We start from the raw sequence: 17,165 nt of genomic DNA on the forward strand, positions 1-17,165 counted from the left end.
CCGGGGCGGAGGGGGGGGCCAGCGCGGGAAGTCGGAGGAGAAGCAACTCTTCAGCAGCCCCCAGCCCAGCCTGGGTCCCCTGATTGGGCGGCCTCACCTTTTCCCCACACCCACATCGATTCCCTCCCTCTCCTCGCTGATTGGCCTCGACCCATGCCCATCCCGCCCCTCACTGCCCCCCCAGTCCCTCCTCCTTCCCCCCATGTCTCTGCTGTCGAACGCACTTAGGGTCACAGTGGGGGGATTGACACGCACAACTGTTGAAAGCGCCAGAAAGAAGACAAGACCTCTCCCCTTATTCCGCCGAGCCTCCCCTCTACCTGGCGCCTCCCCAGCCCCACCCCAGTCAGCTCCCGCTTAGGCGCGAGGATGCGCTCCCTGCGGACTCTCCTGGGAGCGCTGCACTGGCCCCCCAGGGGGAGAGGATGGGGTCCCCTGGCCCGGGGTCCCCTCGTCGTTGGGAGAGGTCGCCGCCATCTGCATGAAGCCGCCGCGGCGCAAGGCACGGACATGATGAGCATCCACCAGCCGCAGCATCAGAAGGAACAGTAAGGCTGGGGGGGGGGGGGGGGGGGACGTACACACATCGCGACGGCGCCCCAGGCTCCAGCGCTTTCGCTCCTTCCTCCCCTAGGAAGTGCCCTGCTCTCCCTCCAGTTCTCCCCCTCTCCCTCCTCCTCTTCCCTTCTGCCGCTCCACCGAGATGCCCTTGCCTTGGGATTTGGGGGTTTGGGTCCGACCAACTCGGGCTATCTTCCGGGGTCCTTCGGGACGGGGCTTGAGTCACATTGACCCTTCGGAATGTACGGCTGCAAGGTGCGTACGTGGGCCGCGCACAGCCCGAGAGGCTTGGGGCACGTGTCTATTTCCCACCCCTCCCTAATTCTACGACCTTCTCCCCCTCCCACCTTTCCTTCCCGACCCCCTCCGTAGTAGTGCAACCTGGGCTATTTAGGCTTCGTTGGCAACTGGGTGGATTGGCCTCTCGGTGATGCTTGCTGGGTGGGGGCTGCTTGGGGTGCATTTCCAAGTGTAGTACCCGTCTTCTGAAGTGATTTTTGCCTGTAGAAAGTGGGGCGGGGGTGCTGTTGGCGCAGTGTTTCTTTCTGCTACTGGCTAGTGTTTGGTCGATGTGTGTGATGTGTTTATGTACCGATGTCTGTGTACAGCTTTGCCTTCCCGGTGTTAGTGGGGCTGGGTGAGTGACGGTGTTTGTTATTGCTGCCTCAAGCCTAGGAGAATATGCTCTGTGTGTGTGTGTGTGTGTGTGTGTGTGTGTGTGTGTGTGTGGTGCCAGCACCTTTGTGGCTCAGAAATTAAGGTCTCAAAGCTTACAGAATAGAGTAGATTTTGCCACTAGTACTCAGAGGGGAAGAAGCTTCTTTGTGCCTTCCTCACAGTGGTGAGGATGGACAGAAACAATATCTGAAAAGCTCAGAGCCTGGCACATAGTAGGCACTTCTCTTCCTGCCGGGCCATCCCTCCTCTTTGCGGTGGAATAAATTCACTGAGAATTAGATTCTGCCAGTTCAGCCTGAATTCACTGAGAATTAGATTTCCCCAATTCAGGCAGTGAGCCCGCCAGACTAAGATCTTGTTTGCTTCTGGGTGCTGGTGCACTGCCCTTTCTCCATTATCCCCAATGGCCCCATTCTTTAGGAGTCTGCATGAGTCTGCACCTTTTTTTCCCTGCTGAAGAAATTTTGCTAGCACTAAACCGCCTAGCCCTAGTCTAGTTTATCTTTTCCTCCTTCCTGCCCAGGCTTGGGAAGCCAAAGAGAGGGGTAGGATGGGAAAAGTCAGGATTCTCAAAGATGATACAGACACTCAGATAGATATATTATACACTTATGCATGCATTTATGTATACCTACATATACATGTGTCTCTCCAGCTACAGCAATATCCACTCACCTATAGGTAGTCAGCCCTCTTTTTTGGCTGTGGGTGAAGCCCCAGAAATAGCTATGAATGCCACCCAAATCCTGTATTGTAGAGAAGGAACACAAAGAAAAGGAGTCCTGACTTCTGGTGTTTATTTTGTAATAAACAAAAGGTAAAGAGATCCTTTCTGAAATGTTTAGTGTTCAAACTTTTCACCACAAGCACCAGGTATCAGAGATGAAGAAGCCTACCCCACTCCTTCTCAGTCTTCCAATAGTGTCCCTAACCTATTCCTCCTGATCCTGAATGAGTTTATTGTTCAGTCATTCATTTGTGTCTCTACTCATTGTGACCCCGTATGGGGGTTTCTTGGCAAAGATAGTGAAGTGGTTTGCCATTTCCTTTTCCAGTAGAATTAAGGCAACAGAGGTTAAATGAAGTACTTGCCCAGGGTTACACAGTTACTGAACCCAACACCCTATCCACTGAGCCATCTATCTCCCAGAATGGGCAGAATATAAAAATAAAATTGTTTTATCACCCCTCTTCTCCAAAGATGATCAAAGTACTTATCTTGCTCCCTTTTCCCTCTCAGCCTAAAAAAGCAATAAGATAAGGAAACTTAGTCATTAAAGAATTAACTCCCCAGAATCCTATGGGAATAGAAAGCACTGATACCCCAAGTTCAGTTTTCTTTTACATAAAAAAGTAGCATAGGAATGGAGGAAGGAAGCTGACTTAAAGGAATTCTGTTTATCACCTGATACCAGAAGATTTAACTGCCTCTGGATGTTGTCCTTGGACTTGTGCTCTCTAAGTGATGAATGAATGTTAGTCCAGACCAGACAGAGAGGAGAGACACTAACTCAGGAGTCTTGCAGAACTTCAAAAAACTCCCCTCTGGATTCCAAAAGTATTCCAACTCTCTGTCTTTCTTCCTCCCAGACACATGCCACCTACCCAAAACTATTTCTATATTCATATCTTCTTGGAGTATTTCAGAATGGAGGTCAACTTTCTTCTCCACTCCCCAGTCTACTCCCATATTTTCCCTACTTTCATTGAGGTCTAGCTGCTTCCTTCTAACTTTGACTCCCCCCAGAGCCAGGCTTAGCCATTAGTCTTCCCTTTCTCCCTTCCTTTTCAGCCAGTGCCTGTCCTGTGTCCCATTCCAGAAGGATACTGAGTATCCCAGGTGACTATTGGAGTTGAAAAGCATCTGATAGATAAACATCCTTTTGGAAGTATTACTTCAAAGTATTCCCTCTCCCAGGTGTATTAGAAATGCATGTTCTTTAATAAGAAATATCTGAAGACTAAAACAATCTTCAAGATCCAAAAAACAAACCCACAAACCTTTAATAATGGAATTGGAATACAAGGACAAAAAGATAAAAGCCCCCATACTCTGAAAAAAAAATAGTGGAATTGGAGGCACTGTGACAAAAAGTAGGGGACACATTTGGAGGGCAAAGGAGACCTTCCTGCATATCTGAAATGTAGCTATTTGCAGGTCTATTCTTAAAACACTTAATCTCTAGAAAGAGGCCTAGAGAATAGATCTTAGACTGCTAATCTCTTCCTTTGTCCATACTCCCAAATAGTGATTCATCAGAGAGTGGCATGCTGTCCCGCCTGGGTGACCTGCTCTTCTACACCATTGCTGAGGGACAAGAAAGGATCGCCATCCATAAGTTCACCACTGTGAGCTATTCTCCAGCTTCCCCTACCCAGGTCCCCAAGTTTCTGATGGAGTAAGAGAAGATAAGGGCAGCATGCATGCAAAGCTGCTGTTGGGAACCTAGTGGTATAAACCCCCCAACTTACCTTACCCTGTCTCAGATGTGCTTTTGACCTTACTGGTCAATCTAGGATAGTTTCCAGGAGATTTACTCTCTGACCTTGAGCCTTTGAACTATGAATCAATGAGTTGAACCATGTATAGGAATTACTATTTCTCATTATGTGAGAGACCAATAATGGGGCTATTCTAGTACTTTCACTGATAGAATGGTAGAATCCTAGAGTTTAAAGGAAGATAGACGTGCTTTGTCCAAAGCAAGAATTAGTCCCCCTATATGACACCCCCCCCCCAGAAAGCCCTAAATATTCTGTATAGCCTCTTAATTGAAGACCTCCAATTTTAGGAAAGTCACTGAGCATCCATTCCATTCTTCTTTAGCTCAAGGTGAAATCTACCGAACTCCCATTGGTCCTAGTTCCATCAGTGAAAAGCCAAGACCAGGGAGAGAACAGGACCATGTTTCAGCGCACGTAGTTAAACTTGGGTTGGCAAAGATATTGGGTTAGGAAAAGATAAAGAGCTCACAGAGCCATCTCTTTCCCCCAAAGGCGCTGAAAGCCACCGGGCTGCAGACATCAGATCCCAGGCTTCGGGACTGTATGAGCCAGATGCGACGGATGGTTCGAGAATCTAGCAGTGGGGGTCTCTTAGACCGTGATCTCTTTAGGAAGTAAGCGCCTGGGTATAAGAGAGCGTCTCTCATTCCTACCATCTAAAGTCGCCAATACACAGAATATCAAAACTGGAAGAGAATTTAGAGATCACTTCATTCAGTCTACCGTTAGAATTGGGGGAAATGTGGCTCAGAGAGATCAGGATTTACCCCAGGTCTCCCAGCTTGTTAGGTTCAAATTCTCATAGAGCGCTTACCTTACAGTCTCCTTCCCCCAGCCCTAAAGGTATCCCTAGAGTGGGTGGTATAATACTTTCACTTCGGTCCAGTGATTCAGTGGTGATTGTGGTCCAGGTGTGTGAGCAGCAACATTGTGCTGCTGACCCAGGCGTTCCGAAAGAAGTTTGTCATTCCGGACTTTGAGGAGTTCAAGGACCATGTGGATCGGATCTTTGAGGAGACCAAAGAGCGCACAGGAGGCAAGGTGAGGACCCTTGGGGGACTAGAATTCTCCGTGGTTAAAGGAAGATCATTGTGAATGGCTCCCAGTGATTGGGAGTCAAATGGCAGCCCTATTCCTGCCACAAATCCCGGTTCAGAAAAGTTCCAGAAATTCCTCACAGGGAAGGAAAGGAAGACAATCAACTCCCATAAAAGAGGACAGTCAAACTCCCATTTGACAGTAGTGGAGATGTAAAGAAAATTATTGGAAGATTATATATATATATATATATATATATATATAATCTACAGCTACAGGAAGCTAATGCCAAGGATTCCCCCTTTTTGTTTCTTCCAATAGGTAGAGCTAACATCCAAACAGTTCCTTGCTCTGCCATGCTTAGGGACCATAAAAAGAGGGAATCCTCTAAAATGCTCAGCTAGAGGCTGGAAGACCGCTTATGGGGATGTTCCAGAAGGGGATTCCTATTGGATTAGATGGGCTCTGAGATACCTCCCAACTCTAACTTTGTGAAATTTTTTTTAAAACCCTTTCCTTCTGTCTTGGAATCAATACTGTGTATTAGTTCCAAGGCAGAAGAGTGGTCAGGGCGAGGCAGTGGGGGTCAAGTGACTTGCCCAGGGTCACACAGCTGAGGTCCGATTTGAACCCAGGACCTCTCATCTCTAGGCCTGGCTCTCAATCCACTGAGCTACCCAGCTGCCCCAACTTTGTGAAATTTTAACTTAAATGACTCGTTCTGTCTGTCTCTCCCCCTCCCCACTGCCCTTCTGCCCTTGCTCCCTCCTTTCCTCCCTCTCTCTTTGTCTCATTTCTCTCCCCAAATCTCCTCTTGCCCAGGTGGCAGCCTACATTCCCCAGCTAGCCAAGTCGGATCCTGACCTCTGGGGTGTCTCACTATGCACCGTGGATGGGCAAAGGTGAGGATCCTGGGGAAGGGGGAAGAGTAGGCAGGGAGGGGAGAGTTGCAGGGCTAAGGCCACCCTTTTCATAGCTTTTCTCTGTCTATAGGCACTCAGTAGGACACACTAAGATTCCCTTCTGTCTACAGTCCTGTGTGAAGCCCCTCACTTACGCCATATCTGTCAGCAACCTGGGCACTGAGTATGTGCATAAATATGTGGGCAAAGAGCCCAGTGGTCTACGGTACAACAAGCTTTCCCTCAATGAGGAAGGTGAGAGCTTCCATAACAGACCAAAGCACCGGCTGCTGCTTCTCTGCTCTTCCTTCTTGCTTTCCTCCACATGCCTCTCTGACCCTTCTTTGAGCTCACCGTTTTCCACCTGCCCAGGAAATTGGTCTCTTGAGTTTCAGGCTAACCAAGAGAATGAGAGGATTGAGGGAAATAGAGGGTGGGAAGTAATCGAGTCCCAGAAGCGCTTCTGACAGAGCCTTGGGGGCCTTGTGTCTCCTCAGGAATCCCTCATAATCCAATGGTCAATGCTGGTGCCATTGTTGTGAGTTCCCTGATAAAGGTAAGGTCCTCAGTCCAGAAACCCTGCCAGAGCTACTCCCCTCTCGTCTCTAGCTCCCTGTTCCACTGAGGCGAAGAAGAAGAGCACCCCCCAGATGAGCGTAGGAGCACGGGAGGGGCCGTGGAGGCAGTGTGAGGGCCCCAGGGTTCCCCCCTTTGGAAGAGTCGCAATACCAGAGGGGCATTCCCTGCCCTCGCATAAATGAGACCTTGGTCCTTGGAGGAAAGGCTCTGACGCTCTCCCTGTTCCCAAAGGCCAAGTGCCAGGTCCAGGGGGAGGACAGCACCTTTCTGTGCTGATTGGCCACATCGGGGTGAGGGAGTAGACAGGAGAAAGGGTGAATGGCCGGAACGGAAGCAGCTATTACAGTCACCTGGAACTGCTGAGTTGGCCTTGGGCAGGGGTATCAGACTGGCCCACCAGCTGTAGGCCTCCCAGGCCTTGAGCAATGACCATGAGGGCAGCGACACCCTGGGAGCCAATCGCAACCCCTGTGGGAGAAGGTGGTACCAGGTGGCCCTTCCCCCAGTGCTGAGGTGTAGGAGGCAATGCTTTTGACCCTCTAGGCAGCGCTCCGATGTGGGGGAGTGGGAGATGGGTCTGGTCCCCACACATTGCTCAATGCTGGCCGCTTCGGGTCACACTCCCTCCCCTGGTTCCCATCCTGCTTCCACCCAAATCGGTCCTCTTGCCCCTTCCAGAGCCCTGCGTGCCCACCCTGGGCATCACCCCATCCTTCCCCTTGGGCTGATCTAGTTCTCTTTTTTGCAGATGGACTGCAATAAAGCGGAGAAGTTTGATTTTGTAAGTTCCCTTGCTGTCAGTAGCCATGTTCCCAGCAGCCAATGCGCCAGCCCCAGCGCATTGCATTATGGTCCTCGTTCTCTGAGGTGTGGGAAGCTCTTGGGCCTCGCCTTGAAGTGGGGAGCCCCAGAGCCCACCCACGATCAATACTGAGAGATTCAGGAGCCCCCCCCCCACTTTGGTCTTCATCAGGGTCCATGTTTTTATTACTTAGGTGGAATGTTTTTCCTGCCTCCCCTTACTCTCTTCCAGGTATTGCAGTATCTGAACAAAATGGCAGGAAATGAATATATGGGTTTCAGCAATGCTACGTAAGACTCCCTGAGCAGTTTTTTGGGGGAGGAGGGAAGATGTAAGGGTTCTTGGGGGTACCTGCTAGCCCTATCCCAGAACTCAGCATCAGTGCTTCACTTTCATCGAGGTGTGCAGTTTTTGTTTTTGTTGTCCCAGGAGAAAATGGCGTGAGGTGGATAATGGGTAGGGCACTGCCCCGAGGTCCATCTCTGGCCTAGATGTTCCCAGTACGAGATCCACATTGTAGAGCAATGATCCTTGCTCAAGCCCAAAAGTTTCCTTCAGCATTTTTTTTTAAACCCTTCCCTTCTGTCTTAGCATCAATACTGTGTATTGGTTCCAAGACAGAAGAGCAGTAAGGGCTAGGCAATGGGGGTCAAGTGACTTGCCCAGGGTCACACAGCTGGGAAGTGTCTGAAGCCAGATTTGAACCTAGGACCTCCCGTCTCTAGGCCTGGCTCTCCATCCACTGAGCTACCCAGCTGCCTCCTCCCTTTGGCATTCTAATGAGAACTCCCAATTAGATGATTCAGCAGGGTATCTATGATATGATTTCCTCCTGATCCAGGAAAAGATTTCTTGTCTTTATGGCCTACTCCAAATTTTAGGCTTACTGTCGTTTTTTGCTGTAGGTTCCAATCGGAAAAAGAAACCGGGGATCGCAATTATGCCATTGGCTATTATCTCAAGGAGAAGAAGGTAATTCAGGGTGCTGGGAGACGTGAGCAGAAATTCTGTAGGCTCCGCTGCAGTGGAGGAACTGGCTTGGGAAGCTAAACTAAAGCTAAGCTAAAGCAGTAGTGCCTTTTTCTGCCCTTCCCCTACAGTGTTTTCCTAAGGGAGTTGACATGATGGCTGCATTGGACCTCTACTTCCAGGTACCTCAGCGTTTCCTTCAGCTTCTCTCCCCGCTTCCCCTCCAGACCAAGGGTGGTGTCCGATCACACGCCGTCCTCCACACCCTTATTTCCACAGCTGTGCTCAGTGGAGGTGACATGTGAATCCGGCAGCGTCATGGCGGCCACGCTGGCCAATGGCGGAATCTGCCCTATCACGGGCGAGAGCGTGCTCACGGCCGAGGCTGTTCGCAACACCCTCAGCCTCATGCATTCCTGTGGCATGTATGATTTCTCTGGACAGTTTGCCTTCCATGTAAGTCTGTTTGAGCGGCCCACATTTTCTGATATCTAGGCTGGTCTTTCTTCACTTCCCACGAGGAGGCTCGCTGCCCTCGGGGGTGGATGGGGTGCGTGGTTGGGGAGATGTGAGCAAAGGCATAGGTAATTATGGGAATATTCCAAAAAGAAAACTCCCACCGAAGCTTGGGCAAAGCCCTTGCCTGACCACTCGAGCAGCAGAGCCCGAGAGCCCCGTTCGAGGAGAGCCTTTGCACTCCGGTCTCCCAGGTGGGCCTTCCAGCCAAGTCGGCCGTGTCAGGAGCCATCCTGCTCGTGGTACCCAACGTCATGGGGTTGATGTGCCTGTCCCCTCCGCTAGATAAGGTGGGCAACAGCCACAGGGGCATCAGCTTCTGCCAGGTGAGTGGCGCCTTTGGGGTCCCTCCCCACTGACTAGCCATTCTCGGTCTAAATCAAGCGTTGCTGAGTTCTGCTGTGTTGCTTTCCATGTCTACGCTGCCCGCAGAAGCTAGTCTCGCTCTTCAACTTCCATAACTACGACAACCTGCGGCACTGTGCTAAGAAACTGGATCCGAGACGGGAAGGAGGAGAAGTCCGGGTGAGAAGAAGCATGCTTGGCTGTAGATCCCTAAAAGACCTTTGCCAGGAGTATCCTGAGCAGGAAGCACCCGGCTGCTCCTCACCGTGCACTTAAATGCCCGGCGGCGGCTGTGTACGTGGCACCGCTGGCCTCACGTAACCGACTTTTTTTCCAGAACAAGACTGTGGTGAACCTGCTATTTGCTGCCTACAGTGGAGATGTTTCAGCTCTTCGAAGGTAATATCACCCTAGCCACTAAAAAGAAGGACTCAGGCCCAAAGATGGAGGGCTGGAGGAGCTTCAGTGACCATCCGGCCCAGCTTCCTTTCGTGTTAGCGATGAGAACACAGAAGCCCAGAGAAGTTGTGACTTAACAAGGTCACACAGCAAGTACAGCTGCTCGATTTAGCATCTGGGTCTAGTCAGTCAGTGCCTGCTGTCCCCTAAAAAGTGTGCTGTTGGACAGACATTTCACTGTGAAGTGGGAGACTAAGGGTAGGGCCCTGGGAATGAGGACTGGCATTTGGGGTATCATCCTGCCCCCACTCTTACTTAGGCACACAGCCACAAGGACCCTGGAAGAGCTAGAGCACTTGAGGCACGGCAGAAGCCCACTTCTTTATTTTCTTCCACACTTCTCTGAGGGCCAGCCCTGGGTCAGAAGGGACACTTCACTGCTGTGACATTGCTCCTAGGTTTGCCTTGTCAGCCATGGACATGGAACAGAAGGACTATGACTCCCGCACAGCTCTCCATGTCGCTGCCGCAGAAGGTATCTGAAAGTTAACAAGGGCTCCAGACCCTAAGAGCCCCCTTTGTGGGTATAGCCCAGCAGAGATGCTGGTGACAAACCTCAGCACAATCTAGCAGCCATCATATCCCATTCCTTTGCCTCTCCCAGAGAATGCACCAACCTGCATGGAGGCCATGTGTGCATTCATTCAAATCAAGTGCTACTGTTCTAATTGCCATTGGGGAGGGACACAATTAGAGGCCCCTGACTCTAAGTGGCAGCCAGAATAATTCCTGCTGTTTAAGGGATTTAAGGGGGATTGCAATAAGGAAAAGATCCTTTTAATCTCCCATTATCAAAGGTCACAAGAGGCCAGTGGGGTCAAGGTTGTCAGAGCCTTCCAAGCTTTGCCCCTCTTTCCTCTTTGTTACCCCTAGGACATTTAGAAGTTGTCAAGTTCCTGGTGGAAGCCTGCAAAGTAAATCCTTTCGTGAAGGACAGGTGAGTGGGAGGAACTGGGGGCCCATGGGGAGGCCATTCTCATGGCCTTCATCCAATTATTGCCCTCTACTTCACAGGTGGGGCAACATTCCCCTGGATGATGCTGTGCAATTCAACCATCTGGAAGTGGTCAGGCTGCTTCGGGACTACCAAGAGTCCTACACTTTGTCTGATCCACGGGTTGAGATAGCAGCTGAAGCCCTGTCTAAAGAAAATCTGGAAAGCATGGTGTAAGGGGGGCTGCCCCCTCCCTTAAACAACTCAAAAGAAATGAAGGCTACCTGGCTTTAGTGATGGAAGATGGGGAGTTGGTTTGATGTCTCTAAGCCAGAGCCTCTTAGAGGAGTTTTCATACCGTCCCCAGCCCCTCCACTCCCCACCATGAGCCAGATTCTATCCCTTCTCCATTACCTTTTCAGACAAAGCCCAAAGAAGGGCCCTAGTGGCCACTGCCAGTTTTCTAATTGGGTTTTGGCCAGAAGGCTTGGGTTGCTTCTGCATGGTGCAAGTAAGTACTTTGGCTCAATTAGTATCCCCAGAGGATTTACCTAAGTTTTCTCTTAGATACAGCCAGTTGTTTCTTGGGGCTCTAAGTGGTCCACCTCTTCCCCCATCTATTGGTGATGGGGATGCCTAGTAGCCTCATTTAATTTGAGAAACATGTGTATTCCATTTCTTGTCTCTGACCCTGTTTGAAGAGACATATGAAATAGGAGAGTGCACCGCTAAGGGCCCTGGGTTGCTACACCTCTTATAAATATACACAGAGGAGAAATGGGGAAAGCTGAGGAGCCTGGTTTCAAGGAGGCTGAAATACTATATAGCTCCTTCAGCCAGGATATAATGCTGCTAAATAGTTCTTTTGTAGACAGAGAAAGTATTTTGTGATCAAATAAAATTTTAATTACACAAATCACTATTTTTGTTAAGCCCAGCCCTCTCCCTTTCTCCTTTGATGAAGGGTGGTTAGCCACCATCACTCTAGTAGGAAGGGCCAGACAGTATACAGAATGTATATATTTATACAGTAATAGTCACTACATATACTCCAAACCCTGCTTCATATAGGTTTCTTCTAGGGCAAAGGTAAAAATCACACTGATAATTAGGGGGTAATGGGGACATAGGTCCAAGACCCAGACAATAATAGTTGTCTTAAGTTTAAAACAATTTTCGAGTCTCTCTGCCAAACAAGACTTCCCCTTGCCCAGCAGCCCCTTTATAAAATCCTCAAAGGAGGGAATGCTTTTAAAAATGGTACCCTCAAGATCAACTCCCAGTACCAATGGCCTCGATAACCCCTAAGTTCTCTCCACTGTCCTCCAAACTTTTAACTGATTGATTGGGTTTAGGAATCTGGTAGGCAGGACTCATGGATGAGAACAGTTGCAACTATGTAGGGCTGACAGGTGATGTGGCCCTGTGGTTGTTGGGGGTCAGAGCCATGTTCATAAGCTACAGCACACTGACTCAATAAAGCACCTATGAATGAGTTAAAAATAAATCTGGACTCTATGTACTAGAGAGAAGAGCGTAATGACATATTGACAATGCTGCCATTCCTCTAGCCACAGGGCTCATTTGGGAGAAATTTGGTGTTTGAGTCTCAAAACAACCAGTAGAATTCAAATATAAGCCTACTGGAAAGGGGTCATTTGGAGTAGAATTATAGTAAGAAAGAGGTTAAAGTAGAGCTTCAAGGGCAACCTTTCATAAAATAGGTAAAACCTAAGAAGGGCTAGTGGCCCAGCAGGAGATGGGAGGCCCAGGCATCCTTCTGTTACCAAGCTGGTTCCCACCCAAATCAGGTTCCCATATATGTGTCTGGTAGAAGAATTGGCGACTCCTCATCCTCCATAGGAAATAGAAGAAAGAATGGCAGAGGGATTTAAGATATTGCACAACTGCCCAATATTGTTGCTGGGTGGGTACCAGAATGAGAATGAAGTGGGCCTGGACACACCAAAAGCGCCCACCCAGTGGCTTCAGTGAGAGGCCACCCTACATTCCTTCAGGCACATCAAGCCCCGAGTGAGTCAGCAGCTGTCCGTCCCAAAGGGCAAAAGCAGGTACCACTGGGCCATGGAACTCTGTCCTTAAGGTGTACACCACAGCAGTCCGGCTGATATCCACCAGGCTCAGTCTCTGGGCCTCATAATTCAGCAGCAGCCCCACTTTCTCTGGGTGGCCAATGCCGGTTATGGGGAAACTCTCTTTGGCCAGCATGGCATGCCACTTTTGGTGGGCATAGGCGAAGACCCAGGAGTGACTATCCACCCCGATGCAGCCATCCCGGGGTATGTCTACATCAGCCACACCGATGCGGAAATGCTTAGATTTCTTGACAGTTACCTCCCAATAGTGCTGGCCGGTGGTGACTCTGGTGTCACCTAGCACCACAGCCCAGTCTCGAAAACGTTCCACATTGAGGGCCACTTTGGTGGGCTCCAGACCCACCAGGCCATACTTCACACCCGTCTCCTCCTTGAAGAGTGCCAGGCTGGAATGAGCCGTCTTCTCTTCTAACTTGAAACTGATGGCTGTAGAACAGACCAAAGAAAAGCAATGAAAAGGCTGAGGCTGTGATAAGGGCCGTGAGGTGCGGGGGGGGGGGGGGGGGGGTGACACTGAAGTCTGAAAGACTGGAAGATGGGTGGCTGGGTAACATTGGTGGCAGCTGGGTGACAATGGAAGGGGGGAGCTCCCCAAAACAGGCTTCACGTCGTTCATCTCCCCAGGCCTCCCAACAATTGCAGAAATACAGATATAACCCCGCTGTACGGAGGGGGCCCGGGGTCGGAGAGCCTGGATGACCAGCTCAGGAGGAAAAAAGGTTCCTGGGACAGGTGGTCAAGGGCAGACAGGGGCTGGGGTAAAGGGCGAGGTCCGGACCAGGGAGCGTGGACTCGGGGAAAGGCAGGAGACCTGGCGGGGGCCAACAGAAAAGCCCTACCTCTCCGGGTGGCGGTACCCGCGGCCCCCAACCACACAGCTTCGCGCCGTAGCACACGCGTTAAGGGCAGCGCCATCTTGCGCTCTGGCTATTAGGGAACGCCCCTCATGCTGGAGCTCCGCCATCTCCACGGCCCCGCCCCGTGAAAACGTGACTCAGAGTGTCTGCGACGCGTTCTGATGATGCAATCACATCACGGCCGCCGCTGATTCGTCCCGGACAGTCCTAGGAGGCGACGAGGGCGTCACGTGCTGGCTGGGATAGGCTCCTACAGTGCAATTTACCTTTTCTGCCTGGTGCGGAGCTGTACGTGCGAGCCACCCCGCGTCATTTCTAGACAGCTGTCTGAAGCGATTTGCTTAGGACAACCCCTCTGAAATAAGGTGGTATGGGCAAGGTTTACCGGCGGGTCCGCCCAGTAGGTCTCTGGTTTTATTTGAATCCAATTGGCTCCAGCCTGGACACTCTCCACTGTGCCACCTTGCTGCCCCTCGTTTTATTCCCATTTCATAAAGGAAACTGAAGCCCAGAGAGGGGAAATGACTGCCCTTGGGCACCCCGTTCGCCAGAGTCTGCCGGGAGAGATCTGGATAGGACAGTTTTTGTTGTTGAGTCATTTTTCAGTGGCGTCCCTCTCTTTTCGTGACCCCATTTGGGGTTTTCATGACAGAGGACCTGAAGTCGTTTGCCATTTCCTTTCCTGTAAATGTAAATGTTTTTAGCAAATTATGGCCTCCGGTTGACTGTAGAAGGTGGAGGTTTGTGAGCAATAGTTAGGAGTGGGGATTCACAGAGTTCCTTATACCTAGGGTTGTCATCCCCCAGAAGACCCAACAATCGACTCTGAGTTGGGAGAAGGATAGCCCTGAGGAGGCAATATTATAAACTTGGACACCTAAAGAAAGATAAACTTCTGGAGGGCCTCAAATGCAGTGAGAGAGGAACTAAATTGTAGGTACAACCAACCCATAGAGTATATGTGGAGATTGACCTCGAGGGGCCCCACAATGCCCTAATTTTCTGGGACTAGTGTAGACAAGGACCGGAGGGCTTGTTGTTTGGGGATGAACCAAGAAATCCTGAGTGCCCCTGAGTAGTATGTAGTATGACTATACTACAAACTGAAAGATATTTCTAGTGTTGGAGTCAATCTTGTGTGAGTTGTGTATGCTCCTGGGTCCCTCCCATCTGCTTGTATTGTTAGGAGGTACCCAGGGCTTCCTGGAAGAGAAGACAGTCAACAGCAAGCAAGAGCCAGACTCCTGGCCTATCTTGCCAGAAAATAGGGACCAAATAAAGGTGAGCCCCACAAAATGGTTCATAGTTTGTGTTTTAAATTTTAGTTGGGAGATTCTAACAATTTACTCTTCAGCCTTTCTTTGGATAAAGGAAATAATATTTGCCCTATACCTTATCTATATTATCCATGGAGTATCTTTCTGCTCCCTTTTGGGGAAACCTACAACACCGAACCAAATCTATAAGCTTTCAATTATTCTTCCCAGTGTTCTGGGATGGGAGGTATTAAGAGCCAAGGTTCAAGAAAAAAGTTCACTTTACCATCACTCCACTAATTCCCTCAAACTCAGTGAGCTCCAGTAGCTACTTGTTTCCCCCAGGACCAAATATAAAATCTCTGACATTTAGAACCCTTCATAACCTGGTTCCTTCCTCCTGTTCCAGGCTTCTTACACTTGACTCCTCTCCAAACACTCTGTGATCCAGTTATATTGGCTTCCTGTCAGTTCCTCTTGCACATGCTGCTCCTCGTGCCTAGAATGCTTTTCCCCATAACCTCAACTACATAATTTTCCTAGCTTATTTCAACTCACCTCCAGCAATACCTCCTCCAAGAGACTCTCCCAAGTCATACAGGTAGTGCCTTCTTTCAGATCACCTTCCGTCCATTCTGTATATATCTTGCAAGCAGTTATTTGCTATTCTCTCACCTTTTTGACTATGAGGGCAAGGTTTGATTTGGTTTGTATTATTTTGTTTTATTTTGCCTTTCTTTAAAACTCCATCACTTAGCATAGTGTGTAACACATGCTAGTGGACTGACTGACCCTCTTTAAGAATCAGGTTTCCCAAATTTTGTTATATGATGTGATGGAATACTATTGTGCTATAAGAAACGATGAGCAGGATGATTTCAGAAAAAGCTAAGAAGATCTACATGAACTGATTCAGAGTAAAATAAGCAGAACCAAGAGAACATTGTACATGGTAATGGCAACATTGTACAATGATTAATTGTGAATGATTTAGCTAGTCTCAGCAATACAATGATCTGGGACAATTCTGAAAGACAAAGAATGCTAGCTCCCTCTAGAAAAAGAACTTTTGGAGTCAGACACAGATCAAAGACTATCATTCACATTAGTTTATTTATTATTTTATTTGGGAGTTTCAGTTCTAAATGAATAGTCTCTTACAACAATGACCAGTATGGAAGTATATTTTGCATGATAATACATGTATAATCCAGATCAAAATGTTTACCATCTCCAAAAGGGGGAGGGAAGGGAGAGAGGGAGACAACTTGGATTTTATCATTTCAGAAAACATGTTGAAAATTGTTATTACATGTAATTGGGGAAGATAAAATATCTTTGAATAAAAAAAAAGAACTGTTTCTCCAGAACTGAACCTAATGCACATATATGAGTTTAGAGCTGAAAAAGACTCCCTTAGTGAGAGAAGGAAAGGACAAGTTCCCAAACTCCTAATTAATTTGGATTATAATAAGCAATGGGGAGTTATTGACATTTTTGAACACATAAATAATTCTTTTTTTCCAAGCAGAAATTTTAACTACTTTTTTCTAGTTACATGTCAAGATTATTTTTAATATTAGTTTTTTAATTTTTGAATTCCAAATTCTTTCCACCCTGTGAAGTGTGAATCAGACTTTCTTTGTCTAGCATCAGCAACTTTTAATTTAATCAACCAAAAACTGAAAACACCCCTGCTTAACACTTTGTTAGCCATCAAGTAAGAGAATTCGAAAGTCACTTCCTTAAAGAGTTCACACCCTCAGAAACTCAATTAAGTCAGGAACTTGTGAATCCTTTTGATAAGAGTTTATACCTTCAGAGGATGAGAAGTGTGAATCCCACGGACACTGCCCCCCTGGCAGTGCTGGGCAATTTGGAGGCTGTGATTGGCCTCTGTGAAGAGGGGAAGGAACAAGAAGCTACTATAAAAGCCCTGAACTTCTTCAGCCAGAGAGAGTCTTCTGAAGATAGTCTTTGGAAGGTTGTCTTCAGAAGTAGTCTTAGGGGAGTAGTCTTCCAGGGAAGGTACACCACATCACCTGTCTCCTTGTTAATGTAGTAAGGCAGAAATCTAGTAGAGACAACAGAGTAAAGCAGATAGGGGGCATTCTGGATGGAACCTGTCAACACCCTGCCTACAGGAGAATGCTTCTTTTGTGGAACCACATTACAGCATAGGAAGGTACATAAACAAAGGGAACAAGGGGATAGAGAAAAGTGAGTGAGTGACTCACAGGGGTCAAATCAAGGTCTAGCAATAAGGGGAAGATGACGTCTATGGTCTCAGAGAAGAGCCTGTGGGGAAGAGAATGAAGATTGAAAAGGATGGTGGTAAAGAGGAAAGAGGCCTTGCTTTGGAAGATGAAGACACTTCACTAGATAAAGCCTAGAGGGAAGTAGTTGGAACCCCTGGGGGCACCTGGAGGAACAGAATTGTTTAGACACAGGAAGGAAATTTACAGGAAAAAGATCAACAAGAGAGAGTATAGATCGGTGATGACAAACCTTTTAGAAACTGAGTGCCATGCCCCTTCCCCTCCCCCAACTCACTCTTACCCCTTACCCCAGGGGAGGGAGGAAGTGCTCCCATTCGGCTGCTGGGCAGAGGGACAGGTCATGTGAGAAATGTCCTCAGGCATGTATG

General features: G+C 48.6%; 3 protein-coding genes across 5 annotated transcripts in view; 1 reads left to right on the top strand and 2 right to left on the bottom strand.

The window, feature by feature from the left end:
- The window catches only part of RBMS2 (RNA binding motif single stranded interacting protein 2), an 85,296-nt gene extending 84,173 nt beyond the window's left edge, over window positions 1–1,123 (bottom strand). Inside the window, exon 1 of the mRNA XM_056797851.1 lies at window positions 943–1,123. The gene's annotated coding sequence lies outside the window, so the exon portion shown is untranslated. The remainder of the gene's footprint in view (window positions 1–942) is intronic.
- Window positions 132–11,795, top strand: GLS2 (glutaminase 2). 3 transcript variants are annotated; one of them, XM_056797840.1, is made up of 18 exons: window positions 215–548; window positions 3,489–3,588; window positions 4,237–4,358; window positions 4,656–4,785; window positions 5,605–5,684; window positions 5,776–5,939; window positions 6,182–6,240; window positions 7,012–7,044; window positions 7,297–7,355; window positions 7,971–8,037; window positions 8,166–8,216; window positions 8,314–8,490; window positions 8,745–8,876; window positions 8,983–9,075; window positions 9,233–9,294; window positions 9,753–9,829; window positions 10,228–10,291; window positions 10,369–11,795. In XM_056797840.1, exons 1-18 carry the CDS (start codon window positions 370–372, stop codon window positions 10,523–10,525), a joined length of 1,806 nt encoding a protein of 601 aa, XP_056653818.1. In that variant the 5' UTR covers window positions 215–369; the 3' UTR covers window positions 10,526–11,795. The 3 variants fall into 3 exon arrangements, with proteins under 3 accessions (XP_056653819.1, XP_056653818.1, XP_007503008.1); XM_007502946.3 differs by having other exon boundaries at window positions 548–816; XM_056797841.1 differs by lacking the exons at window positions 9,753–9,829; window positions 10,228–10,291; window positions 10,369–11,795 and adding an exon at window positions 9,614–9,746 and having other exon boundaries at window positions 132–548.
- SPRYD4 (SPRY domain containing 4) lies at window positions 11,172–13,420 on the bottom strand. Its single transcript, XM_007502949.3, has 2 exons — window positions 13,245–13,420; window positions 11,172–12,831 (listed from the first exon to the last, which is right to left on the bottom strand). The coding sequence occupies exons 1-2, from the start codon at window positions 13,318–13,320 to the stop codon at window positions 12,293–12,295; spliced, it is 615 nt and encodes a 204-aa protein (XP_007503011.1). The 5' UTR covers window positions 13,321–13,420; the 3' UTR covers window positions 11,172–12,292.
- Between the last annotated feature and the right edge of the window lie 3,745 nt (window positions 13,421–17,165).

Source organism: Monodelphis domestica, chromosome 5, assembly GCF_027887165.1.
Source record: "Monodelphis domestica isolate mMonDom1 chromosome 5, mMonDom1.pri, whole genome shotgun sequence".
Taxonomy (NCBI): Eukaryota; Metazoa; Chordata; class Mammalia; order Didelphimorphia; family Didelphidae; genus Monodelphis; species Monodelphis domestica.

Bases quoted from the DNA above. Each gene is read 5' to 3' on its own strand.
- GLS2 (XM_056797840.1), top strand. From the start codon at position 370: ATGCGCTCCCTGCGGACTCTCCTGGGAGCGCTGCACTGGCCCCCCAGG. The intron at 5,685-5,775 runs GTGAGGATCCTG...CTCTGTCTATAG, and splicing joins TGCACCGTGGATGGGCAAAG to GCACTCAGTAGGACACACTA. The intron at 9,830-10,227 runs GTATCTGAAAGT...TGTTACCCCTAG, and splicing joins CCATGTCGCTGCCGCAGAAG to GACATTTAGAAGTTGTCAAG.
- SPRYD4 (XM_007502949.3), bottom strand. From the start codon at position 13,320: ATGGCGCTGCCCTTAACGCGTGTGCTACGGCGCGAAGCTGTGTGGTTG. The intron at 12,832-13,244 runs GTAGGGCTTTTC...TCTGTTCTACAG, and splicing joins GGGTACCGCCACCCGGAGAG to CCATCAGTTTCAAGTTAGAA.